The sequence below is a fragment of the Phragmites australis genome, chromosome 16 (assembly GCF_958298935.1).
Source record: "Phragmites australis chromosome 16, lpPhrAust1.1, whole genome shotgun sequence".
Lineage (NCBI taxonomy): Eukaryota > Viridiplantae > Streptophyta > Magnoliopsida > Poales > Poaceae > Phragmites > Phragmites australis.
Genome location: NC_084936.1, coordinates 21328643 through 21355878, shown reverse-complemented (window position 1 = coordinate 21355878; position 27236 = coordinate 21328643). Strand labels below are relative to the sequence as shown.

At 44.2% G+C, this 27236-nt stretch overlaps 1 protein-coding gene across 2 annotated transcripts; it reads left to right on the top strand.

The window, feature by feature from the left end:
- Positions 1-27236, top strand: LOC133896280 (protein ENHANCED DISEASE RESISTANCE 2-like). 2 transcript variants are annotated; one of them, XM_062336854.1, is made up of 22 exons: positions 1-357; positions 1325-1399; positions 1611-1664; positions 1751-1816; positions 2227-2282; positions 2389-2465; positions 2792-2917; positions 8603-8637; positions 10359-10459; positions 10595-10690; positions 11047-11111; positions 12257-12328; positions 21303-21470; positions 21557-21771; positions 21871-21937; positions 22907-23082; positions 23504-23605; positions 24732-24779; positions 24947-25090; positions 25168-25263; positions 25519-25620; positions 26891-27236. In XM_062336854.1, the coding sequence occupies exons 1-22, from the start codon at positions 94-96 to the stop codon at positions 26975-26977; spliced, it is 2292 nt and encodes a 763-aa protein (XP_062192838.1). In that variant the 5' UTR covers positions 1-93; the 3' UTR covers positions 26978-27236. The 2 variants fall into 2 exon arrangements, with proteins under 2 accessions (XP_062192838.1, XP_062192839.1); XM_062336855.1 differs by lacking the exon at positions 1-357 and adding an exon at positions 382-1045.

The window sequence follows — 27236 nt, the reverse complement described above, 5'->3', positions numbered from 1 at the left end:
CGAAGCGTAGAGCTGGAAAAAAAGAATCATTGCCCTCTACTGACTTTCCCCCACCCTTCCCCATCGGAACCAACCCCACGTGCGAGGCAGGAGATGGCCACGGCCGCGAAGCCGTTGGTGGCGGCGGCGGCCACCGGAGATTTGTCCGAGGTGGACCTCTCGGAGGCTGGATCGCCGGAGGTCGGCAGCCGGAGCAGCGGCAGCGGGAGCGGGCAGAGCACGGCGGAGTACTCCGGGTGGGTGTACCACCTCGGCGTCAACTCCATCGGCCACGAGTACTGCCACCTCCGTTTCCTCGTCATCCGCGGCAAGTCCGTCGCCATGTACAAGCGCGACCCGCACGACCACCCGGGACTCGTTGGTTCCTCCCACCACCCCTCCTGCTCTCGCTTGCTAAGTTTCGGTCCTAATGCGTGTGATGATTGCGTTGCTTCCCGATGGTTTCGCGCTGGAGTTTGTCAAAATTATGGGGTTTGTGTGGGGGCTAGATGAAAGCGCTTCCTCACGGGACTCGTCGGTCGTTGTCTAGCTTGTTTTTAACATATTGGATTTAGATGAGATTACGGAAATATGCACGCTCGAATTCCTTATGCTTGCTGTTCGGGATTTGGCAGGTTTTGGTTTGATCCAGTAGTATAATGCAGAGATTTGCAGAGGTAATAATTGCGAACGTTGGCAGAGATTTTTCCTTATGCTTGCTGTTCGGGATCTGTTGAAGTTCGAGAGAGGCGAATTTAATGAGGGAAATGTGACATCCATATATTTTGCTGGGAGCCTCACGGTCATATCTGCTAGGAAATACAGAGGTGTGCAGTTGGGCGAGGTTCTGGGCTGTAGTTTTGGCTTTGATCATGTTGCTATTATATGGTGCACGTGTTGTTTCACTTAGATTTTGGATACAAACCTGTCTGGTTTGTGTGTGTTCAGGCTCTGTATGTATTTGCTCAATTATTGAACTGGCACTTTAGGATCATTTGGGGTTTTCACAAACAAGAAATTTAGGGATGAAAAGTTAATGTGGGAGTTTGGCATCATAACCCAACAGGTTAGGCTTGTTCTCCTGCATTTGTCTTCTGAGCTATAGAACATGGTATTTGCATTTAGGGATATTCTGGGTTTGTACTTTGGTTGTATTGATGTCCATAAAGTGAGCTATGTTTGGTGTTCTCTTATGACCATTAGGTAGCTGGGCTGCTGAGCAGAGCTACATTTGGAGATTACATCGCATAGTGGTTCCTCATTTGCACAAGTGTCTCTCTAATTGCCTTTTCGTTTTAGTTCCAAAGTTCTTAAGGCTTATTTCTTCGTAAACATTTTGTTTTAGGAACCTATCCGAAAGGGTGCTGTTAGTCACACTCTTATGGTGGAGGAGCTTGGTCGCCGAAAGGTCAACGATGGGGTAGTGGTCCAACTTTTGTCTAATCCTTTGATTCATAATGAACTGACTACTATGTGTTCCTATTTACATTGCAACCCAAATTCAGCTAACATAACACTATTTCAGTAATTTCCTTGCGACAATATAATGACTTTTTGGTCCTATTTGGTTTATTAAAAAATATCTCATTTGCTCATCTAACAAATAGCCGATTTGTGTTCTGTAAACCTAGGATGTTTATGTCATGAGGTTGTACAATCGGTTGGATCAAACAAAGAAAGGAGAGGTACTCAGCTTATGATCCTTGCATATTTGTAAACAACATTCCTACATGGCAACTAAATGTGTACTTGCTTTCGTTCTTTTTAATAGATAGCATGTGCCGCTCCTGGCGATGCTCGGAAATGGATTGAAGCATTTGAGCAAGCCAAACAACAGGTATTTAGCAAATATTGTCAAAAATAATCTGACATTATTTCGGTGCGGTTTGTGTGTTTATGGATGCATCCTCTATAACTTTGTGCAATCTGGACCAACTTTCATGTGGAGTCATACTAATGTTCAAGCTTCAAGGCACTTCAGCAGAAATAAGTATATAGTTTTTATGTTTCCCATTAATGTTAGTATTCATATTGTGACAACAATGCAATAAAGCTACTTATTCTTTTGTTAGCTACTATTACTTCTAGAGAAGGGTCATAAAATAGCAAAAGGCATGCAAATAAAAAAAAATACAGCAATATTTAACATGGATTTAGATCATTAAATTTACGGCTGCTGGTGTTCGCACTAAATCCCTGCTACATTTGATTTGTTCCTGTTCCCTTGACTTAACACATCCTTTTTAGGCAGACTATGACCTGATGAGAGGGGTTAGCTGGAACAGATTGCAGAATGAAAATGAGTATGGGAGTTTCTTAACAAGAATCATAACTAATTATCCTTTTAGAACTTGCAACTTATTCTTTTAAGTCAAACCCTGACATCATATAACTGTTTTACACTTGGAGGATTAATCTTGATGGTCATCGACCACGGGTGAGGAAGTATGCACAAGGTTTGGGAAAACTAGTACGAATTGGCAAAGGTAAGACTCTAAAGCTGCAACATTAACTTATCTTTATTACAGGCAGAAATCAATTGGTTAGTAGTGGTACACCATTCCCTCTGACCTCCTCCTTTAACCTCTCTAAAACACCTCTAACTGAAAAAAGACAGAAAAACCTACCTCCCCAGCAAAACAATTGACTTCTAATAATCTATACTCCTATGCCAACAACCTTCTCTCTGTCTCACAAATTCTTTTCTGTGGTTTTATATCATCCTCTCACCCTTTCAATTTTTCCGGTTGTCACCACCAAATGTGTTAGATCTTTTTCTTACCTAAATTTCTTTTTTACATTTTTATTACAGGGCCAGAAATGCTCCTTCGACAGTCTTCAGATCTTCAAAACCATGACATGGTTAACCCAAACTTTGGAGGTGATACCGGAGATGCATCTGAAGCACATGAATGGAGATATGTTCGAACATTTAATGGTATCTTTATACTATTCCTGTTCTTTTAATCATATTGTTTCTGCTGCCTGTATGTACTTTATTGTTCTCTTTGCATTATTATGCTTTTGGATGGTTATCCAGCTATATATCTTCATTAGGTGAAACTACAAAAATGATTTTTATTTTCACTTCCTACAAAAAGCTGCTGTTGTGCACCTGCACTTCACCACACAATCAGCGTGACCAGTTGGCGCTTTTGTAAGACACTGTTTATCTGGCACAGTTTGCAGTGCAAGAGAAACATGCACAATAAAGCAAACACAAGTTCTGTAGAATTTGTATAAAATTGAAGATCCTCAAACATCCTTTTTGTTTTTGAAGAACTCTCAAAAAGAAAGTTTCTACTAATCATTTTAACCATAAAGAAAGCTCCTGTTTTTCTATTTCTGGATAAGGTGCGATGCATATTTTACCATTTGATGCATGTGTTATTGTTGTGGACGCTTTTATCGGCAAATCGTATACTCGCCGCAAGAAGAGCAAGCCGGCGTCTCCAGCGCCGGCGTCCACAACGCCAAGTGGCTAACAGCCACGCCTAATTAGTGGCAAGTTTGTTAAGTCTTTCCTTAGTTATCTGCATGGAGCTTAGTTTGGAAGGCTGGGAGGAATAATAGGAAAGAGAAGAGTAATTCTAGGGGAGTAGTTGGCCTCAAAGGCTATTTATCTGTAACCCGGATTGGGAGGAGAGGCAAGGAGGAAGAGAGCTTGTTGATCAGAACCTCCTAGGGAGGGAGATCATGCTCATCCTCTAGCCACTGTTCTAGGGTATCCAGATTAATAAAGCTAATATTCCAGCCATAACATCTTTGGTATCGGAGACACTCTTCTGCGACCTGTTCATGGGCGACTCCATCACCGCCGCGGACTTCAAGTCCACGATGGACAAGCTCTTCGCCGATCTCTCCTCCATCAAGGACGAAATGGCAACGATGAAGGGCGACCAGAGTCGTTTGACGGTGGCAGTCAATCGGTTGCAGACGGAGAAAATTGCACCGAGCGGCTCTGATGGCGGCAAGAACAAGGAGACGATCAGCGTCGATCCTCCGCCTCCACCCGCCCAAACCTCCCACAAACTGCGCTTCCCACGCTACGACGGCACCACTGATCCGGTGGTCTGGCTCCACAAGGCGGAGCAGTTTTTCCGCACCCACCGCACGCCGGACGACGAGAAGGTGTGGCTCGCCTCTTTCTACATGGAAGGCGCAGCCCAGGACTGGTACTATCGCCTAGAGCAGAATCGCGGCGCCCCCACTTGGCCGGAGTTTGTCGACCGGGTGCAACGCCGTTTCGGCCCCCCGGTGCGCAGCAACTCCCTCGGCGCCCTTATGAAGCTGCGCCGCACCGGCACCGTGAAATTTCCCTCCACGCCCTCACCGGCATTGCCACGGCGGACACTATGCACCTGCCAGTCACCATCGCCCCCGAGCAACTGCGTGCCCTGGTGGATTCCGGCTCCACCCACTCCTTTGTGGCGTCCGCCACAGCACGCCGCCTCGGCCTTGAGCCGGAGCCGCGTCCAGGCCTCACCGTGGGCGTCGCCAACGGCGACCGTGTCCCCTCCGACGGGGTCTGCAAGCAGGTGTCCGTGACCATCGGTGAGGAGCGGTTCTTCATCGACCTTTATGTATTGCCCCTCGACGACTACGAGCTGGTTCTCGGCTGCCGGTGGCTCAAGACGCTCGGCCCCATACTCTGGGACTTTGAGCGCCATTCTATGGCTTTCTGGCGCGGCGCTCACCACGTCAAGTGGCGCGGCCTGGATGCTCCAACCGCGCCTCAGTGCAACGCCATGGAGCGGCTGGACTTGATGTCGCTTCTCCTGGCGGAGTTCTCTGACCTCTTTGCGGAACCGACCGGCCTGCCACCACAACGACACCTGGACCACCGCATCACGCTGCTACCAGGTACTCCACCAATCGCGGTGCGCCCCTACCGCTACCCGCAGCTGCTCAAGGACGAGATCGAGAAACAATGCGCCGATATGCTGCGCCAGGGCATCATCAGGTCCAGCACGTCGGCATTCTCCTCTCCCGTCCTCCTGGTGCGCAAGAAGGACGCGACCTGGCGTTTCTGCGTTGACTACCGCGCTCTCAACGCCAAAACCGTGCGCGACGTCTTCCCGATCCCGGTCGTCGACGAGCTCCTCGACGAGCTCAAGGGGGCCACCTTCTTCACCAAGCTGGACCTGCGCAGTGGGTACCATCAGGTACGCATGCACCCAGCGGATATCGACAAGACGGCGTTCCGCACACATCATGGACACTTCGAGTTTGTCGTGATGTCCTTTGGCCTCTCCAACGCGCCCTCGACGTTCCAGGCATTGATGAACGAGGTCCTACGGCCCTTCCTCCGCCGCTCGGTACTCATTTTCTTTGACGACATCTTGATTTACAGTTCGTCCTGGTCGGAACACCTGCGACGTGCGCGCGGTCTTCACCACCCTTCGCGCCCACAAACTCGTCCTCAAGCGCTCGAAGTGCACCTTCGTCGAACGCAGCGTGGCGTATTTAGGCCACGTTATATCCGTGGATGGGGTGGCCATGGACCCGACCAAGGTGGAGGCCGTCCAGCAATGGCCTCAACCCCGGTCTCTCAAGGCGCTGCAGGGCTTCCTCGGCCTCACGGGCTACTATCGCCGTTTCATCAGCAACTACGGCGCGATAGCCGCTCCATTAACAGCACTCCTGAAGAAAGACGCCTTCCGCTGGTCCCCGGCAGCCTCGGACGCCTTCATGGCGCTGAAGGCAGCCCTGACGTCCGGCCCTGCTCTGCAGCTTCCTGACTTCTCCAAGGGGTTCACCATCGACTGTGACGCCTCGGGCTCTGGGTTCGGCGCCGTCCTCCATCAGGGCGCCGGCCCCATCGCCTTCTTCAGCAAGGCCATCGCGCCGCAGCATGCCAAATTAGCAGCCTATGAGCGCGAGCTCATCGGTCTGGTCAAGGCGGTGCGCCACTGGTGTCCCTACCTGTGGGGGCGCTACTTCACCGTGCGCACGGACCACTTCGCCCTCAAGTACCTCCTCGACCAGCGGCTGTCCACAATTCCGCAGCATACGTGGGTGAGCCGCCTCTTCGGGTACGACTTCACGGTGGAGTTCCGGCCGGGGCGTCTGAACACGGCCGCCGACGCGCTATCGCGCCGGGACGAGGAGGCTGCGGCCATCTCCACCTGCGCCATCTCCCAACCGGACTTGGCCCTGTTCGAGGATTTCCGGCGTGAGGCTGAACACCTACCTGAACTTCTGGCCAAGCGCGCAGAAGTGGAGCAAGGTGTTGCCGGTGCTTCCTGGACCGTGGTCGACGGCTTCGTCCTCCACCGTGGCCGCATCTACGTGCCCAATTCCTCGGCGCTGTGGCCGCAGATCCTCGCCACGGCCCACGGCGCTGGGCACGAAGGCGTCCAGAAGACACTTCATCGGCTGCGGGCATCCTTCTACAACCCTCACGCCAATCGGCTCGTTCGAGACTTTGTTCAGGGGTGTGCGATCTGCCAGCAGAACAAAACCGAGCATCTCCACCCAGCTGGGCTCCTCCAGCCGCTTGAAGTTCCGAGCACAGTCTGGGCGGACATTGCCATGGACTTCGTGGAGGGGTTCCCCAAGGTGGGCGGCAAATCAGTGGTGCTCACCGTGGTGGACCGTTTCTCCAAATACGGCCACTTCGTTGCCCTCGGACACCCCTACACGGCGACCTCGGTTGCGCGCGTCTTCTTCGACCACATAGTCCGGCTCCACGGCATACCCTGCTCGATCGTCAGCGACCGCGACCCCGTCTTCACCAGCACATTCTGGACTGAGCTTTTCGCTCTCTCCGGGGTGAACCTCCGTCTCAGCTCGGCATTCCATCCGCAGACCGATGGTCAATCCGAGGTGACGAACAGGGTGCTCGGCGTCTACCTCCGGTGTCTCGCTGGCGACCGCCCACGCAGCTGGCTGCGTTGGCTGCCCTGGGCTGAGTTCTGCTACAACACCTCGTACCAGACGGCGCTACAAACAACCCCTTTTCAGGTGGTCTATGGCCGCGCACCACCAACTATGGCGAGCTATCAGCCCGGCGTGGCTCGCGTCGCTGCCCTGGACAAGCAGCTCAGTGATCGTGACGCATTCCTGGCGGAGATCCGCGAGCGGCTGCTCCATGCCCAGGACCACATGAAGCTGAACTATGACGTGGGTCATCGCGACATCCAATTCACCGCCGGTGACTGGGTGTGGCTTCGTCTGCACCATCGCGCCGCCGCCGGCATCACCAACAAGTCCAGCGGCAAACTCTCACCATGCTACTATGGCCCCTATCAGGTAGTGGAGCGAATTGGTCCGGTGGCCTATTGTCTCCAACTGCCACCCAAGGCGAAGATACATGACGTCTTCCATGTGGCCTTCCTCAAACAGTTTGTCGGCACTCCCCCAACTGCACTGGTGCCTCTTCCACCTCTGTCACGAGGCCGTGTGGTACCGACACCGGCGTCCATAGCACGCGCACGTCTCAACCGTGGCAGCTGGGAGCTGCTAGTGCGCTGGGTCGGCCGGCCAGCTGCTGAAGCGACTTGGGAGGCCCTGGACTCCTTCAAAGAGGCGCATCCCAACTTCCAGCTCGAGGACGAGCTGTTTCTCCAGGAGGAGGGTAGTGTTGTGGACGCTTTTATCGGCAAATCGTATACTCGCCGCAAGAAGAGCAAGCCGGCGTCTCCAGCGCCGACGTCCACAACGCCAAGTGGCTAACAGCCACGCCTAATTAGTGGCAAGTTTGTTAAGTCTTTCCTTAGTTATCTGCATGGAGCTTAGTTTGGAAGGCTGGGAGGAATAATAGGAAAGAGGAGTAATTCTAGGGGAGTAGTTGGCCTCAAAGGCTATTTATCTGTAACCCGGATTGGGAGGAGAGGCAAGGAGGAAGAGAGCTTGTTGATCAGAGCCTCCTTGGGAGGGAGATCATGCTCATCCTCTAGCCACTGTTCTAGGGTATCCAGATTAATAAAGCTAATATTCCAGCCATAACAGTTATGTATAAGGTGCGATGCATATTTTGCAATTCTGGATAAGGTGCTATATGTTAGATATATAGCTCTGTGTAATATCCTCATGCTATAAGGGGTTTCTTGCATATTGTCACCTATACATGTGTATATATACTAGCCTAGGGCCTCTAGGGAATACAAGTTGCTATTCCTAACACTATACGCATCTGGATAGGGTCTTCTTCATCGATGAAACATGGTGCATGTGTTGTATGCAACAATGTTAGCAAACTTAGATTAGCTCATTTAGACTAGTCAGGTGGTCTTGCTGCTATGCTTATATTTCACAAGGCAACCTGTCAGATAGGGAGGCTTTCTTCAGCTCTATTATGCTTCTTAAATGAAATAATTTGATACGGGCAGTTCTACAGTTTACTATTCTTAGGGGAGGGTTAAGTTCTTTATATTTTAATTTGTTGATGTTACCTGTGTTAGGTATCAGCATAAATAATCCTTAAGGTAGGTTATGTACTTATGTGCTTTGCCAAAATAAAAATAAAAATGGTTAATAGCGTGTTTCTGAAATCTGAAGTGTGTATCACCCTTGTGTCTATTATTCATATTCCTACAAATTTGATAGCTGTCTAGTTATATTGAATTGTTTCCAACCTATCTTAATCTGAATTACTCATATCTGTTACATTGTTATACAGGCGTAAGAATCTTTGAAGATATTGCAAACTCAAAGGTGAAAAGTTCTTTTGCTTCCTAAGGTCAAACATGTAAAATGTTACTGTAGCTTTACCCGATGAACCATTTTCCTTGATTCATTTCCTTGTTTATTTGTTGAGTTATCTTCGTTAAACAAAGGAAAACGTCCAAATTACTCCCCTTAACTATAGCCAGTGTCTGAATAACCCCCTGAACTTTAAAATCATTTATTTAAACCCCCCGAACTTTGAATATCGAAGCACATAACCCCCTGGAGTGGTTTGCAACAACGGTTTATATGACGTGGTGGTGTTTCACTGTCGTGGCAGCCCACGTCACCTGTTTTTGCCATGTGGCTACTATGTCATCTCTCTCTTGCCGCTTGTCTCCTGCCGGTCTCCACCTCGCTGTGCGCTCCTCCTGGCGAGATGACACGGCGGCATGAAGGAGCGGCGTGGTGTGACGAGGTGCGCGGGACGGCACGCGCGGGCAGCGGTAGCCTCGGCCGAGTGGCGCCGGAGGAGATGCCCAGCCTAGCTCAGCCAGGGCAGTGCGGCCCAGTGGGGCCGCCATTCCATCCTACCCCTCCCCTCCTCTCCTCCCTTCCCCGAGCGAGTGCCGCCCCTCCCTCTGCTCCCCCTATGTGAGTTCACGAAGCTACGCGCGACACCGAGGCCATGGAAGGAGCGCGGAGCCCCGACATCGTGCGCCTCTCCCCTGCTTCCGCCGCGCCACCTCCACCCCATTCTCTGCCATTGTGCATCCCCGTGGTAAGTCACCGCGCTAACAGCTCCGCCCGTCCCCCTCTTTCTTCTCCCCCTAGCCGCAGGAACTCTAGGGTCCCGTAGCACCCCTGCCTTTGCCGCCCCCTTCTTCTCCCTCTCTAGCCGCCATGGTTAGGATGGCTAGCATCGCATCCGAGCCCGCTCGATGGGGGGAAACACTCCCCACACCGAGGCGGTGCTGGTGCGTGCCTCGGTTGGGCCTATTAGTCGCCGGAGGGCCGCCGGCGCCACCCACCCGAAGGCGCGGCGCCCCGCTCATGCGCCCTAGGCACGGGGAGGAAGAAGAGTGGGATGGAGACACCGATGGACCCCACATGTTGGCTAACCCTCTCTCTTTCTCTCTGACAAGTGGGCCCAAGGCCATTAAAAATCTAATTAAAATCAATTTGAAAGGTTTAGTCACTGACAAGTGGACCTGCTTGCCACGTGGCAAAAAACCCAGTGAAACCACCGCCACGTCATCAAACTGCTATTGCAAACCACTCCAAGGGTTATGTGATCAGGTATTTAAAGTTCAGGGGGTTATCTAGACACCAGGAATAGTTCAGGGGAGTAATTTGGACTTTTTCCTTAAACAAATATGCCTCATAAATTGGCTGCTACATGTCTAAGTTTTTAGCAGTCATGGTTATGTGGTCAGATAACATTGCACCATTTCCATATCAGTAGCCCATTTGTCCAGACTTGTTTTTAACAGCTGTACCAATTAAGACATTTTTTTCCCTAGATAAAACACAGATCTCTAGTACAAATTATAACAACACAGCTCAGTGCATCAATGAATGAAATGCCTGAAGTGATGCATTAACTGCTTAGGATCCATCTATACACAGCCAGAAAAATCATTGCTTCTGAATGCATGTCTTGTGTTTACTCTTTCGAGATGTTGTCCGATCTTACATTCCAACATGTTCTTTTTTTTGTTGGGGTGGGGGGGGGGGGGATGTGTAATACTGTTCCTTTTTTTTCGCAGGGTGGAAGGGGAATACTTCTGAAGTCTGTTGGAGTGGTTAGTGCAAACCCTGATACTGTGTTTGAAGTGGTTCTCAGTCTTGATAAGCATAAGCGATACGAGTAAGCTAGGAGTTGATTGACATCTTATGTTGAGACATATGTTAACTTTTTTGTTCCTTGTGGATGGAAGAAATGAACAATGTATCGCTATTATATATTGACAACTAGCTTTACTGAGGTTTTTCAACAATGCAGGTGGGATATGTTGACAGCTGATTTAGAGTTGGTGGAAACAGTTGATGGATACTACGATGTGGTTTATGGGACCTATGAACCCAAATATTTAAATTGGTACCTTCCTAATACCTTGTGCATTATCCCCTCAATATATGATTCTGATGCAATTGTAAAACAGTTACCGTTACCTATATGTCTGCTTTTGATGCCAATGACACGTAAGTGTAAAACATTTGAAAATTTTCTGAACATGGTCAAGTTGCCATCTTTTGGGATTTGGGCAAATCTTGATAGTAGCAACTAGCAAGGTATATTTTATGTTTTTTCTGACCATCCTTCATCTTTGTGAAGAAGCATGTTGCTTATTTCTAAACATGTATGCTTCGATTTGTTAGCCAAGAGTTGCTATAAATCCCAATCGAGTATTTTGTGAAAAAATATTCTGCTTTAAGTATGGATATTGTTCTCAGGTGGAAAGCAAAGAAGGATTTTGTTTTTTCCAGACAATGGTTTCATGGACAAGATGGAACATACAGTAAGTAACTTGATCTTTATTACTGTATCAGTCTTATTGTAACATGTTCTGAATTTCGAATGCTCGTCTTTGATACTCCTAAACTGATGTATTGTCCTGAAACATTTTATTATTATGTTCACCTAGATTGAAACATGAGCTATGAGGACAGCCTTTAAAATTCAAATTGTAATGCTTACATCATAATTAGTTGACTAATTTCCAGATGATATCAGTTGATGTCAAAGGTTCCCATGCTTTCTGATGAATATTATGGCACTATATTCTTACATGAGTAATGAGTTGTTAATTTTAATTTGAGATAAGTTGACAAAAAAATCCTCCAGTTTTTTTAGGAATACGTGATATAACATTTTTACATGGGATAATGAGTGAAAATGACTCCTACTTGATGTACTTTGTTTGTAACCAAGTTTAAGTGACTTTAACTCTTGACTCTTGCTGTCTTCCAAACACATAACTGGGCTAACCATCATGGACCTGCCTTTGTGTATAGCAACTGACTGGTATCCTGTTTTTCTCTAAAGAAAAAGTCTATTTTTCAACTTTCAACTATGATCGGAGTCCAAAAGTCAACCTCAACGCCAAAACCATCCCCTTAGAACCTTGAGCTCACAAAACCGTTAAAAATACCCTCCCTTCACCCTAAACCACTTTTGTTTTGGCTGACTGGCATCCAACATCCACGTCATCCTCGAAGTATCTTCATCCTTTCAAAACACATAGAAGAGAAGATGGGGTGGGGGCAGCCACGTCCGGGCAAAATGGCACTAGCATGAGTAAGGGTTGTCTTAAATGGTTTTAATAGTTTAGGGTTGTGTTTGAGGTGATTTTGGAGTTGCGAATTGAATTCAGACTCAGGGCACAGTTGATGGTTGAAAATGGGACTCTTTCCCTTTTATTCTTTCAGCACTACCTGGTAGTTACTTTGCCTTCTGTTTCTGTAATTCTGTGTCGGTATGTCATACAAAAGCTTTTACTAAAACCTTCTAGTTATATGATAGTAGCTACTCCTTATGGATAGAATGCAAATAAGAAGTACTTTGAACTGTAAAAGATGTACTGTACACAATAGTTGTGCATATCAGTCATGTTGTATCTATGTCCAGAGTTGAGTTGGTTATGTATGCTTTTCTCTTATGCAGCCATTTTGCAGAGTCCTGCTGGTCACAAGGAAAAACCTCCAAGGCATGGTTATGACCGTACAAAAATCAACCGTAAGATTGATTTTCCGTGTTTAATTTTGTTGCATTCTTAGTCTAAGACCAAAAACAACAACAACAAAGTCTTTGTCCCAAGCAAGTTGTGGTAGGCTAGAGATGAAACCTACAATATTCAACTAAAAAGATGATGAGAAAACAACAACAATAATAAAGGTATTAGTAATAGTAAAAAAGTAGAAAAATAGCAGTACACGGAATCTGATGCATAAATTATGGTTCTGGCATGTAGATTGCTAACTTTCACAAGCATCTATCCATAGATAGTTTTTTGGGGATATTCTACGTTAGGTTTGGTTGACCCTGCCTCTCTTCACATTATCAGCGCGTCTTAGTATCCCGCTATGCACGAGTGACTCTGGAGGCCTCCGTTGGATATGTCTAAACCATCTCAACCGATGTTGTACAAGCTTTTCTTCAATTGGCGCTACTATCATAACATATGCATCTCTGATATACTTAACTGCTGGACATGTCGCCTTTTAGTTGGCAGCATTCGGCGTCATACCACATCACGGGTCGAATCACCGTCCTATAAAATTTACCTTTCAGCTTTTGTAGCATCCTCTTGTCACAGAGGATGACAGAAGCTTGACGCCATTTCATCCTCTGGCTTTGATTCTCTAACTAAAATCTTCATCGATATAACCATCCCTCTGTAGTATAGATCTCAAGTATCGAAAGTTATCATTCTTGGAAACCACCTCTCCACCGAGACTAACATCTTCTCCCTCATGCCTAGTAGCACCGAAATCGGACCTCATATACTCGGTTTTGTTCCTACTAAGTCTGAGACCATGCTTGGAAAAGTTTGCACCTTAGCTTTCAGCTTGCTTTGCAATGACTTATAGGGCATGTTCAGAAAAGTTTGGTCACAGCAAGTTCTTAATTAATTTGTTTTAATTGTTTTGTAAGTTACAATAAACAAACCTTGCATATTAGTGTTGTTTTGATATACCTACAGTATGACGTTAGCTAATTGCCACCTGAATGTTGTTCTTTGATGGTGACATTATTTTTTTTATTGTAAACTATATAATTTTTTCCCCTTCAAATTGTCTCACGGATTCCTTATTTTCCTTGGACTACTTATGAGACTTGCTAAATCATGGTGTATTTCTTCAGGAAACATTTTAGTGGTTTACCTTTTGACCATGTTACCCTACTTGTTTTGTAAGTTGTAGTGAGTAACTACGATTTGGAGTGGTTTGGGCCAATTAGTTGCAGAATCTAGGTACGTAAGGTTGATCTTATTTGTCAAACTGGGGAATTAATATGACCATCATGCCTTCTCTCCTTTTCCTCAGGCCATCGCACCAGTCCTTGGGGGGTTGCAAGCGTTTCAACTCAATACAGTCACCTCCTTCTTATGCAATTCATTCTTCTTTAGTGTCAGCCCCTTCTTGATTTGTGCACATGCTCCTCCACCATTGTGGGCTGTCCTCACCAGTGCACACTGCGCCATCAATGCTTCTGTGCGATGTGATCTGCAGTGAGTCTGCATGATCAAGTGACAGGTTTGCAGGCTGTTCGGCCTCGACGGTTGTGTCCATATCTACCTCCCCTCATCTCCTTCTCTCACCACCCTGATGTCACCAACAGCGAGCAGTCACTGTCGTCAGCCCTTACTGCTGTGATTGTGAGGCATTCCCATCTGAGCTGCCGCAGCCTAGTGCCAGCGTTTGCAATAGCATTAGCTAGCCAGGTTAATGACGTAATGCCATGGTTTATGTGCTTTCATAGAACAGAGGTAGAAAGAAAGGCTTCTAATTTCCTTTTCAGATGTAATCTTTTGAAAAAGTACAATGTCGATAGCCCTTTTTGTTTGTCCTCTCCTCCCACCAAACCTTCCCCTTCTCTAGAACCTTTATGCCCAGATACCAGATGTTGCATCTTGCTGGAAGTATTTCGAAGAACCAGGCCAATGCATAAAATTTACAAAGCTGATGATGCCTGCTTTCCGTACTTAATGGTTGTTTGGACCTCATAAATAAAAGCTAGTTTTAATAAAACAAGTTTTCCTAGGAATTTGAGAAAAACCAATTTTAGGTTAATTAGTTTGTTACACCATGTTTATATAGTTCTTTGTTTGGGTGGGACGAGCCTATAACATATTTAACTAAGATACCGTTTGGGTGAGTTAAAGTATACCTACTGTCATCGACGCACACCTTGCCTTCATGAATGGATGATGGGAGGAACTACAACGTCGACGTAGTGAGTTTATATGCTGGTGGCAGCGCGAGTTGTGAGGAACAGCGTTGCGTGTTCTGCAGCATCGGCATGTCAGTGTTATAAATAGCACTTGTTATATTACTATGAGGCTCTAGGCCTATATCAGGGCGCCATAAAAGAAAGATAATCAAATGCTATACAAGGCAACTAATCAGGCGTAATACGAGGTAGGCAATTAACACTATACAAGGCAAGGAAGGATAACCATATATCTGACGCACCCTCAAACTCATGATGGGTCAACAACACTGAGTTGGAGAGGTAGAAACTATGCTGAACTCTAGAAACTATACTAACTTAAGCTTCAAAGGCACATACTATAGAGCAATCACCTAATCCTAAACCTGTGCATGCGTATAAGAGGCATCAATACTAATGTGCTTAGTTCATGCTTCACCGGATTGTGCACAATGCTAATAGCACCTATATTGTCAGACAAAAGCGGAGTCGGCGCAGAAATAGAGAGACCAAAATTCTTTAGTAGCCAACTTAGCCAAGTGACCTCTACTGTCAAAAGTGTAATAGCATGCAACTCAGCCTCTGTACTTGAGCGAGAAATTGCAGTCTACTTCTTAGTCTTCTTAGCAACGAGGGAACCACTAATAAAAACGTAATAGGCAGAGTGACTGGCGATCGGAACAATCACTGGCCCAAGTAGCATCAGAATATAGGGATGGCAACAGGTTGGGTCGGATGCAGGTTTAGCCAAATCCCGCCCGCCATAAAACCTGAAAATCAAAACCCGACCCGCATCTGAATCACTAATCGGGTCGAAATGTACCCCCACACCCGAACCCGGTGGGGGCCCGTTGGGTCTTGCATCATGAGACCTGTGGGAGGGACCTGCTTCAAATCTTCTATGATTACTGCATGGTTAGCTGTTCATTGCCACAAGGGCCTATTATGTCTTTATTTTGCCCAGATCTACTTTCTCCTCTACCTAACCAACAGATCACACTCCTTTTGTTTTGCACATGACTCGTGACACATGCTCCCAAGCTCCCATCTACTGGGCAGTAGTCATTTGTTAAGCTAAGGCCTAAGCGCGACTTCTTTTGCTGCTAGTTTTTTGTTTATGTAACTTCCAGAGGATCAAGAACAAGAACACACACAATGCAGAAAATACTAATGAGTTACTTTTGAAACATAAGATACATATTTACCAGTGAGTAACTAGCTGAAGATTCGGAATTGCACACATGAAATATCCAGCAAGATAGTAGATTCCATTGATCATGTCAGTCCTGTTCCAAATCAGCACAGATCAAGCAAACCATACTGCAGAGTGCACACACATAAACTGCAGATCGAGAAAATGAGGACTGAGGGTGCTGCATCATTATAAAGTATTAACATCATGGTAAAATGTGATAAATAAATCATGAAAAAACTAAAAACTAAAGAAAACAGGGGTGAAGAGATCTCTCACTTCTGCGGAACTAACAGATTGTCAGATTCCATAAAACAGGAGACAAAATCGAAGTCAACGAATGGGGGCCAACATGGTACCACTCCCCCAACACCTAGCTTAGGCTCTTGATACTATGTTATGAGTTTTGTTAGATATAGCAACTTATATTCTCTAGAGGCCCTAGGCCAGTACATATACACATGTACAAGTGACAATACGTAAGAAACTCCTTATAGCCTGGGGATATTACATAGAGTAATATATGTATCTAACACCCCCCTCAAACTCATGGGGGAACAACTACGCTGAGTTTAGAGAGATATAACATGTACTGAGATGTACTCTGTGTCTTCATGAAGAAATCAATCAACTAAAGCTCGGAAGAAACATACTAAAGAACAATCATCTCATCTTGTACCTGTGTCCATATGTAAGAAGTATCAACACCAATATGCTTGGTGAGCTCATGCTTCACCGGATCTTGAGCAATACTGATAGCACGTGTACTGTCTGAGTAAAGAGAAGTAAACGCAGGAGAAGAAACACCAAAATCCTCAAGTAACTATCATAACCAACTGAGCTCCGCTGTCAACAATATCATAGCTCGCAACTCAGCCTCTGTACTAAAACGAGAAATTGCGATTTGCTTTTTAGTCTTCAAAACAATGAGAACCACCAAGAAAAACACAATAGGTGAAAATAGACCGGCGATCAGAAGGATCACTAGCTCAAGTAGCATCAGAATAAGTATGAAGCTGTAAAGAGCTAGAGCATGGAAAAAAGAGACGATGAGAGAGAATCTCACGAAGATAGCGCAAAACATGCAGAAGATGACTATAGTGAAGTTGAGTGGGAGCAGAAACGAACTGACTGATGATGTGCATTGCATGAGAAATGTCAGAACGATTGACACCAAGGTAAACAAGACTCAACTAGATGACAGTAGCGAGTAGGATCTGCAAGAGGCTCACCATCAGTGGACTTGCTGAAGATTAAGGTCTACGGGAGTCTCAACAGTGTGTCTCAACAGTGCGCTCATCAGTGAGAGAAGCATGATGAAGAAGATCTTGAATATACTTCTCTTGGGATAGAAAGAAACCCTCAGAAGTAGAAGAAATCTCAACCCCAAAAAAAGTAGTGAAGAGGACAAAGATCGGACATAAGAAATTGTTCATTGAGACGAACCTTCACAAAGGCAATATATTTAGAATCATCTCCTGTAATGATTATATCATCAACATACAAGAGAAAAATAGTCCAACTACGAAAGAAAGTGTGAACAAAGAGCGTAAGGTCATGAGCACTAGCAGAAAAACCAGCAGAAATGATCACAGAAGAAAAGTGTTCAAACCAAAGCCCGAGGGGCTTGCTTTAGGCCATAGTGAGAGCGACGGAGACGACAAACCATACCCTCAGGAACAGAATATCCTGGCAGTAGGTGCATGTAGACCTCCTCACATAACTCACTATTAAGAAAGACATTCTTGATATCAAACTGGGAGATAGAGACCAATGACGCACAGATGCAACAACAAGAATAGTGTGCACAATGGTGATGTGGGCCACCGGAGCAAATGTCTCATCATAGTCAAGACTGCTCCTGCTAGAAACCACGGGCGACAAGGCTTAAGAGAACCATCAGAGCGAGTCTTAACCTTACAGACCCACTTGCACGTAATAGGGTGAACATGTGCTGTAAGAGGAACAAGATCTCACATGTCGGTGCCATTGCATGCTATAATTCCTAAATAGCAATAGCATCATGGTAAGAAGATGGCTCGGCAGGAACATCACCAGCAAAGCTAAATCGGTCAGGAGGACGAATCGAATGGCGATCACAAAGAGAGCAGCGAGGAGAGAGAGAAGGAACTGAATCACCAGAAGAAAAAAAACTCATAAGAAAGCGGCACAGCAGGATGGGAGGTAGCACGAGAATGGCGAGTGTAGTGGAAAGGAAAAGGCTCAACAAGACCAGAAGAAGGAAGAGCATGTGAGCAAGAGGCTAAAGGCGTGGAAGACACCAAAGAAGCCACAACAGGAGGAGACGCCAACGGTGCCTGGGGAAGAGAAGAGGAAACAATTATAGGTGTAATAGGAAAAGTGAGAAAAGATAGTGGCTCGACTAAGGAAGCTGAAAGAGTGGACGGAGAGGTACGAGGATAGAAGGGACAAGACTTATCAAAAGTAACATCCCGAGAAATACGCATCCGGCGATCAACAAAGTCATAACACTAACCCTTATGCTCAGCACTATAGCCAAGAAAGGCACTCAACAGATTGAGTGGTCTGTTTGATATGTTCACGAGGAGCAAGAAGAACGTAACAAACACAGCTAAAAAGACAGAGAGTAATCAGGAAGGCGTCCACGTAGACGCTAAAAAATAAATCCCACCTTTGAGGGTAGAGGAGGGTTAGATATTAACCAAGTACGTGGCAGTGGAGATCGCCTCAGCCCAAAAATGAGGTGGAACAGAAGAGGCAAGCATAAGCACACGAGCAGTCTCAAGGAGATGAGTCCTTAGATTATCATGATTGTAACCTTGGTAAACATATTCAACTTCCTTATCCTCATAGCGAGTCAGTGTCTCAACCATAATCATAAGAAATCCAGGTCGAGGAACGGGGTCACGGGACGCGGGCCGACAGTTGAGAAAAAGTAGGGAACGAAGGGGGTATACTTCTTCAGGGATAATTCGTGACGCGGGACATGACCCCAAGGATTCTGGGTCGATGACCTCGAGACAAAATCGATGATGTTGGTATTTTGCAAAACTAAATTTGATGTGGGTACAAAAATGAACATTTTGACACGGTGTATCTACACTATCACATCTATATCTACACTATTAAACACCGTGGTGTTCGCCGCCGCTTGCTGAGCCATGTCACTAGTATGCACCGTCCGATTGCATAGTACGCGACGCAAGAGCACACTGTCTGATCAAAAAATCAGCACACGTAATCCCTATTGCTACTAATCTCTGAACACAACCACAAGCCCACAACCACCATATCCAATCCCCAAAACAGCCCCTGCGCACCCCGTCACTGCCACTCCCCAACTCATCGCCTCCGCCTCCTCCTAACCCTACCTAAGAGGAGCAAGAAATGGGCGGCGATCGAAGACGGGCGCATGATGGACGGGCAGCGTGAAGACTGCACATGACGGGCGACAGCGGCGCAATGATGCAGATCCACGGCGATGATGCAAGGGCTAGGTTAGTTCGAATCCGTCACCCCTCTACTCGTCTGCGGCCCCCGTTTGCAGCGTCTTCTCGCCTGCATCAGGTAAGCCTTCGTCCTCGCCTAGTCGCTTGGAAATCGTTCTGTAGTAGAGGGGAGCGGCTCCGGAGCATGTACCATCCCAAATCAGGACGTCGACCCTGTTCGACCTTGACCCTCGAATTAGGTCGATGTCCCGGTGTCGCGGAACGCGCCTTCAACCCCGTGCCCTGTGACTGGTCTCTACGTCCTTTTGATATTGTTCACTTAGATATATGGAGCTCGGCTCCCTTCGTTTTGAAAGGAGGTCCTAGATACTATATTATTTTTATAGTTGATTTCTCTCGCCACACTTAGATTTATTTTAAATCTTCTTGTAGCGAGATGTTATATCTATATATAAGCGTTTTGCCATTATGATTCACACTCAGTTTGACACTCTTATTCGCGTTTTTGGGTCGATTCTGCTGGCGATTTTTTTGTTCATTTTCATTCCTTTCTTGCTGAACAGGGTACGTTATCTCAATTCTCTTGCCCTAGAGTTCATGCTCAGAATGGTGTTGCTGAGCTCGTGATCGATACAGCTCGGCTGACGGTGAAATGGAGTAGCCCGACCGACGGCAACAGGCTGGTGGCGAGAAGCGCGGCAGTGCTAGATCGGGAGGAGCACACCAGGTGGACAAGAGACGTCGGGCGGATGGGAGATGCCAGGCAGAGTGTCGAACCTCGATTTTAGGCGAGCGGAACGAGGAGGCGAACCTTGATTTCACGTGAGTAGATCCAAATCAAGCAGATCCAGCACCAGGAGAGCTCACCGCAGGGGCATGGGGAGGTGAGAGGGGGGGGGGGGTGAGCCAACGGAGGAGACGACTTTTAGATCAGGACGAGTTGCGCGTCCAAGAAAAACCCAAGCTCTAATACCATGTTAGAAATGACAACTTGTATTCCTTGAAAGCTCTAAGCTAGTATATATACACATGTGCATGTGACAAGATGCAGGAAACTTCTTATAGTCTGGGGATATTACACAGAGCAATATATTTATCTAACAAATATCACTTGTTATATTACTATATATATACACATGTATAGGGCGCCATAAAAGCCAAATAATCAAGTGTTATACAAGGCAACTAGTCAGACATAATACAAGGCAGGCGATCAGCACTATGCAAGGCAGGAAAGGATAACCATTTATCTAACAGCCAACATTGTGAAGATTTGTGTTGCTTGGACGAGGCCATCACCTATAGCTCTGCCAGTGAACCCAGGGCCACCTCCTTGTTGTTGTGTTCATGGAAGATGAGGATATGTGGTCTAGCGCAACTTGTCGAGAGATGAAGGGGTTCCAAAGGCGTCAAGGACGAGGGTCAATGATATGACAACCGGCCGCCGGCGGTGGTCAATGGCCTTCTCTCCAATCTAAATATGTTAGTACCTTGTTAATATATCTTAGATCATGCACAGAAGCATCCAAGCAGCAAATTAATGGGCCAATAGTTAATTTATGTGCGCCATTGCTGGGAGGCCAAAACAAAGGATGCACTTTGGCTGAGGAATAATCGCTATAGTTTGTTGGACGCCTGCAATGAAGATAGCATAAGCTGATTTTATGAAAAATCACGAAACGCGTTTTTGCTAAAACTCACTTTTCTGGGTTAACGGAGAACTTGTTTTAGATGAAGTTAGTTGGAGTATCCAAACATAGTTTTAGTGGTTGTTAGGCTAAAACCAATTTTATGAAATCTGGTTTTCACAGAATGTGGTATCCAAACATTCCCTTGATTTATTGAACAGGCCGTCCACTTTAGTTCTATTATGAAAAAGGAGCCTAGATGTGAAATGGATTATTAAACAGGTCTGCTGTAAATGGACGTGGGTGCACAGATGACATAGTAGTAGTCGCATATTACTAGATGAAATAAAAAATGCATCTGCTGTAATCAACATGGATTATCAACTCTTCTCCTAGCTGTTCATAAATGACTAATTCTTATTGCTTCTCTTTTTAGAACGAACAACTCTTACTGCTTCTCACATTAAAAATTTTCCAATAGCATTTCACATTACCTTGGAATGTGTTAATTGTAACTTTTCTTTCAGCATCAGCATGGGAAATAAGGAGGTTGACCACATCAGGATCATCAACTCCAAAGTGTATTGTTACTCGTATGTTGGAAATTTCTCAGAGTTTTTGGGGCAGATGGAAGAGAAGGCACTCCTCAAATTTTGAGAAAAGTATTCCTTTTGCTTTGCTAAACCAAGTGGCAGGTTTGTCTGGTTTGCTTTTATTGCAGGAAACATCGTATCGCCAATTTGGATAATGCAATGAAGTCCTTGTTTTTCAATATGGTCAGGTCTAAGAGAGTATTTTGCAGCAAATCCAGCCTTGACATCTGATTTGCCTTCAACAGTAGTGAAATCAAAAGCATGGGATCCTTTAATCATCCATAGTGAACTCAAAGATTCTGAACCTAGTGATGAATTTTATGATGCACTTGTTAGAGGCGAATCCTTTGAAGATGAGGATAGTGATGATGATGAAGATGATGATGATGTTACAACTCCAAAGGTGAGTTTATAGTTAGAAATCAGGACTGCGGAACCCGCATGGTAATATTATGTTCAGCAGTAAATGGAGACACAATTTTCTTTTCAAATTTCTGTGCAGGCTGGAAAAGTGAAGTTGAAGAATGTGTCATGGGCTATTGCCAGTTTAGCTTTGAAACCAACTAAAGGTCAATGATAACCATGCAATATTTCTACTTTTCTAGCTCTGTTGAATAGTATGTTGACAAGCATGTATGAATTCAGCCGTTCAACATATGTTAGGAATAGCAACTTGTATTCAATGGTAGACTAGGCGATTACCATAATACTGTTGACTATTATACCGTTAACAACATAAACTTCGCAAACCCGAAAATGAACAGTTAGACACACAAGTTGGTGTACCAACACAGACAAGCAGCATGTACCTGTGTATGTAGGTGTACATGCACATACAGATATATGCATACCCACGTACAGACAAAGACACTGACCAATGCTTTAAATAGTTTCTAGTGGAAGCACAGCGTCAGTGTGGTTATATAGACGAAATGTGCCAGTGATATACCAGAAAACAACATGTTCAGCTGACTTACAAATTTTTTTTTTTAAGTAAGCCAACCAGAGTATCAAAGCACATATGATTACACCCATGAAGATGATGAAACAATGATGATGCATCTAAGAATCGTATGAACATGATGTAGAAAAGAATAATATTTTGTAGATTATAATGATAATCAAATAAAACGGATCACATAACTTCTGGGGTAAACTAAGGAAAATATTACAAGGCAACAGTAAACTATCCTTCAGTTTGCACTGGAATGATGCGTCAAAATAGGCGGCATATTGTTGTTCTCTTTTATTTTAATGGAAAGAGAACATTGGTTGGTGCTTATGTTGGTGCATTCTTTTTCTTTTTCTTTTTTCTCTGCTGAAATGCACTAAGTACTGGTGTAGTAGATACGAGGTAGATAAAATTCACTATATTTGTACATATATGTCCTCAAATCCAGAGTTCCTTTTGTAATATATGCTAATATGTTAGTTCTTTTTCTATTCTTTTCAACGTTGCTTGTTTTTCTATTTCAGCCATTTAATGAAACTATTTCGTCTCCCACTCAATCCTAAGTCCTGTTTAATTTGTCCTACAGCTTTGGTTGAGAGCAGCGAATTGGTTACAAATTCTGCTCGTGTAACTATTGATCCAAGCCATTTCCACAGCACCCTTCGACGAGCGAAAAACGAAAATGACCCAAATTCTTGGAGTGCACCTGGTGGAGAGAAGTTTATGATAAGAGGGAAAACTTACTTAACAGATTACACCAAGGTAGGAGGGGGTATTACAATTTCCATGCAGTAATTGATAAAAATAAAGTTGACACTGCCTCATTTATTTCTCCACAAGGGTGCTCTCTTATGTTCGCCCTCCCAAAAAAAAAAAAGAAAAGAGATGTCAGCAGATGTTGTCTACTCTTATTCTTGGTTCGTTAGTCAATATATTTTGAGCATGCTGAAGCATTAATAGGTGGAGTGGTCAAAGCAAACTGACTTGTAGTCCAACCAGTAAAGATTTTAGGTGTCAGCATAGCGACTTATTGGATTGCCTGTTGTGAACCTTTATTTATCTATGCTGCTATAATGTGGAAGCTTCACCTGCATCTGCTGTCTAGTTTTATATTGACTAGAAGTTAATACAATCTTCATCTTTGTTTCTCCCTATGTTGTGATATCTCGTGGTGTTAAAACAGGTTGTTGGAGGGGGTCCACTTCTAAAGCTAATTGCGGTCGATTGGTTCAAGGTTAATGAGCGCTTTGATGCAGTTGCTTTACATCCCAAAAGCCTTGTACAGGTAAGGTAGTTTAATGCGCATTACCAATATCTCATAGCAATGGCATCAGCTTGCTGCTCTTAGAATATATGCAGTGTTAAAAATTGAGTTTTATTATTACCTTAGTTTTCCATATTCTACTTGAAACAATAAATACGAGTATATCAAGCTTCAGTGTCTTCTGCAGTAAAACAATGTCTAATATTGTAATCTTAATAGCCATAATCTGTATACAGCTATACATATATCAAGTATAGTTTACATTGTAACTTCAGCTATGAAAAAATACAATTTTCTGTGCGTAGACATTCCCTTTCTAGCAATGTGTAAAGCATTTTTTTTTTCTGTCTTCATGTGACATTGTGATCATGTCAACTTTGGTTTAACTGATATGCAAATTTGGATGGTGTATTGGATGTAAGATTCAGCAAACGCCCTCTAAGCTTCTAATTCATCTTTTTGAGTAGCAGCTTGTAAGATTCAACTGTAACCTTAGCTATCAATCATGAATCATTCATCTGGTTTACAGCTTATAGATCTTACAAGTTACCTTCATTGTCGGAAGCTTCTTTTTCTGGAGGGATTTGAGCTTAACATTAAGCTAATATAGTAAAAATGTTTAGCATTAGCTTAACATTATCTTTTGTGATAAACTGGAAATAGCAGATTGGTCTATCGACTGTTGATTTTGTTGATCGTCTTAATGATATTCTTTCTTCTTTGTCGATGATGTTTGATAAGATCAGACCTTCAACGTCATTGTGAGCTTCATCACCCTGAATTTATGAATGCAGTGACTAGTTTGAAACGAGAGAATGGAAACCCTATGCTAATACACATAAGATTGTATAATTATGCAATGAAGTTAGATAAGATTAGACCTTCAACATCATTGTAAGCTTCATCACACGTGTGTGAACCTATGGATGCAACATGCAATTACTAGTTTGAAGCAAGAGAATGGAAACCCTATGCTAACACACATCAGATGGTACAATCAGCATTCATGCATAGGTAATAGGTTAGAAGGGGCTTCCTTGCTGTGTACTTACATGCAGACCCAAGATGGACTTGTCTGTAGTGCTCTACTCTGTGACATAACATGCATGCTGCTAGATGCCTGACTTTTCTGATATTTACATTACAGTCAGAAGCTGCAAAGAAGATTCCTTTCATATTGGTTATAAATTTGCAGGTACGTGCTGTTGTGAATTTGTTGTATTATCTAATTTATAATTCGGTTTTGTGCTTAGCCATCATGTCATATTTCATTAGAGGGTACCTATCATCCTTTTTTCTGTGGATGGCCAATTGGCCATGATATACATACAATATATTGACTATTTTGGGACAAACATGCAGGTTCCAGCGAAACCAAATTATAATTTGGTTATGTATTACGCAGCAGAGAGGGCTGTGAACAAAGATTCTTTGTTGGGTAGATTCATTGATGGAACTGATGCATTCCGAGATGCCAGATTTAAACTTATACCAAGTATTGTTGAGGTATGCGTTGCTGATGTATCATATTACCATGCACGTGATTATTTGTTCATGTGAACTCATGTACGAAGTGATCTCAGGGTTATTGGATGGTAAAGCGTGCAGTTGGAACGAAAGCTTGCCTTCTGGGCAAAGCAGTAACATGCAATTATCTTCGCCAGGATAACTTTCTGGAGGTAATACAGTACAAAACAGTGTCTAATCTAATCTAAAAGCTCCAAATACCAGTTTTAGCACAGGGAAGAACTGTGCTTGGTGGCAAATTTCATATTTCAATCTCAAACTGCAGAAGAATCTTTCATATGACAAATTTTGAATGAATTTGCATGTGTCTTTAGATCTCTCCCCTTTTTCCCATGCTATAATTTTATTAAAAAAATGCTAAGTTCGAACAACTTCCAGTGTCCTTATAAACGAATTTTTCTTTGCAGATAGATGTTGACATTGGTTCTTCGTCGGTTGCACGGAGTATTATTGGTCTAGTATTGGGCTATGTCACAAGCATTGTCGTTGATCTTGCTATTCTCATCGAGGTACTACTGTAGAAGTCAGATCTGAAACAACAATTATGCACCTTTATATTTCAAGGAAATATCATGTGCACAAGACTATTTGATATGTGCACAAACTCAATCTTGTGTCAGGTTCAATCCGGGTGGACCAAGTGGGGTGGGGTTGGGGGGGGGGGGGGGCTAAGGGGATTCCATTTCTTGGTCAAATGAAAAGTTGTCTAAGTGGGTGATGAGGATTTGATAATTAATACTACAACAATAACAAAGTCTTTGTTCTAGAAAATTGGGATAGGTTAGAGATAAAACTTATAAGATCTAACTAAAAAGATGACAAGAAACAATAATAGTAATAATAATAATAAAGGTACTATTAATAGTAAAAAATAGTAAAAGTAATAACAGTATAAGGAGACTGATGTATAAGTTATGGTTATGGTATGTAGATTGCTAACTTTTATATGCTTCTATCCATGGATAGTTTTTTGGGATATTTCATTCCTTCAACTCTCTCTTTACAAACCCCTTTCATGTTAGATTTGATCGTTCCCCATCTCTTTTCATACTTGTATTCTTGGAGGTTTTGGCCTAGTATATATATGTACATGTAAAATATACAAAGAACTCTTGAGGATATTACACATAGCAATATATATCTAACACCCCTTCAAACTCGGGAGAGAGCAACTACACTGAGTTTGAAGAGATAGAACATGTGCTGAGCTGTATTTTGTATCTTCGTGAAGAAATTAATTAACTGAAGCTTGAAAGGAGCATACTGAAGAGTAATCATCTCATCTTGTACCTATATCCGTGTGTAAGAAGTATCAATATTAATATGCTTGGTGAGCTCATACTTTCACTAGATAACTGCTATACGTCCTGTTCTATCTTGATTGGTCTTAGTAAAAGATAATTATAATGGGACTATGTCTAGATCTAACCTTAAGGATCTCGATGAGTTCCCCCGTGTTCTAAAACCTGAAGCTAAGTATGAATCTAATCGTGGTTTGAATTTGCGGTGGACAATCTCAATATGTTGTTTTTGCTTCTATTCGACTAGGCTTCATATTGCTGGCTTCCAATCTCACTTAATCTCTCTTTAGAGCCTCTGATTGTAACCCTCTCGGATTATATTACTTTCAAATATCTAGATAACTATTTCATAATCCGGACATAGTTTCTGTATAGCAGTTATACTAAGCGAGGCTTTGTGAATTCAGCAAGGCAGTAACCTTAATTTTGCTGTGCATTTTCAACGACATGAAACGTGCTAACAGCTTTACATTTGCAGGCAAAGGAAGAGAAAGAGCTGCCTGAGTACATTCTTGGCACTGTTCGTCTAAATCGTGTTAATTCCGACTCTGCTGTATCGATATAAGTTACACTACATTTCTTCTCTCAATTGTCCGCTTCTCCCACCCAAGAGATGTACGGTGTTGGCAGACTTGTGCAATCTTCTGCTATCCTCCTTTTTATTCTGGGAGGTAGCATAGCATTTGTAAAATTGGAAGTAGTATCATTATGTGCTGAATTGCTGATACCCTATCGAGGTTTATTATATGTACAGAGTATCGACATGAATAAGTCATGCTCTTCTTAATAAGATCAGCTGCCTGAGTCTTCAAGGTGGTATTTCC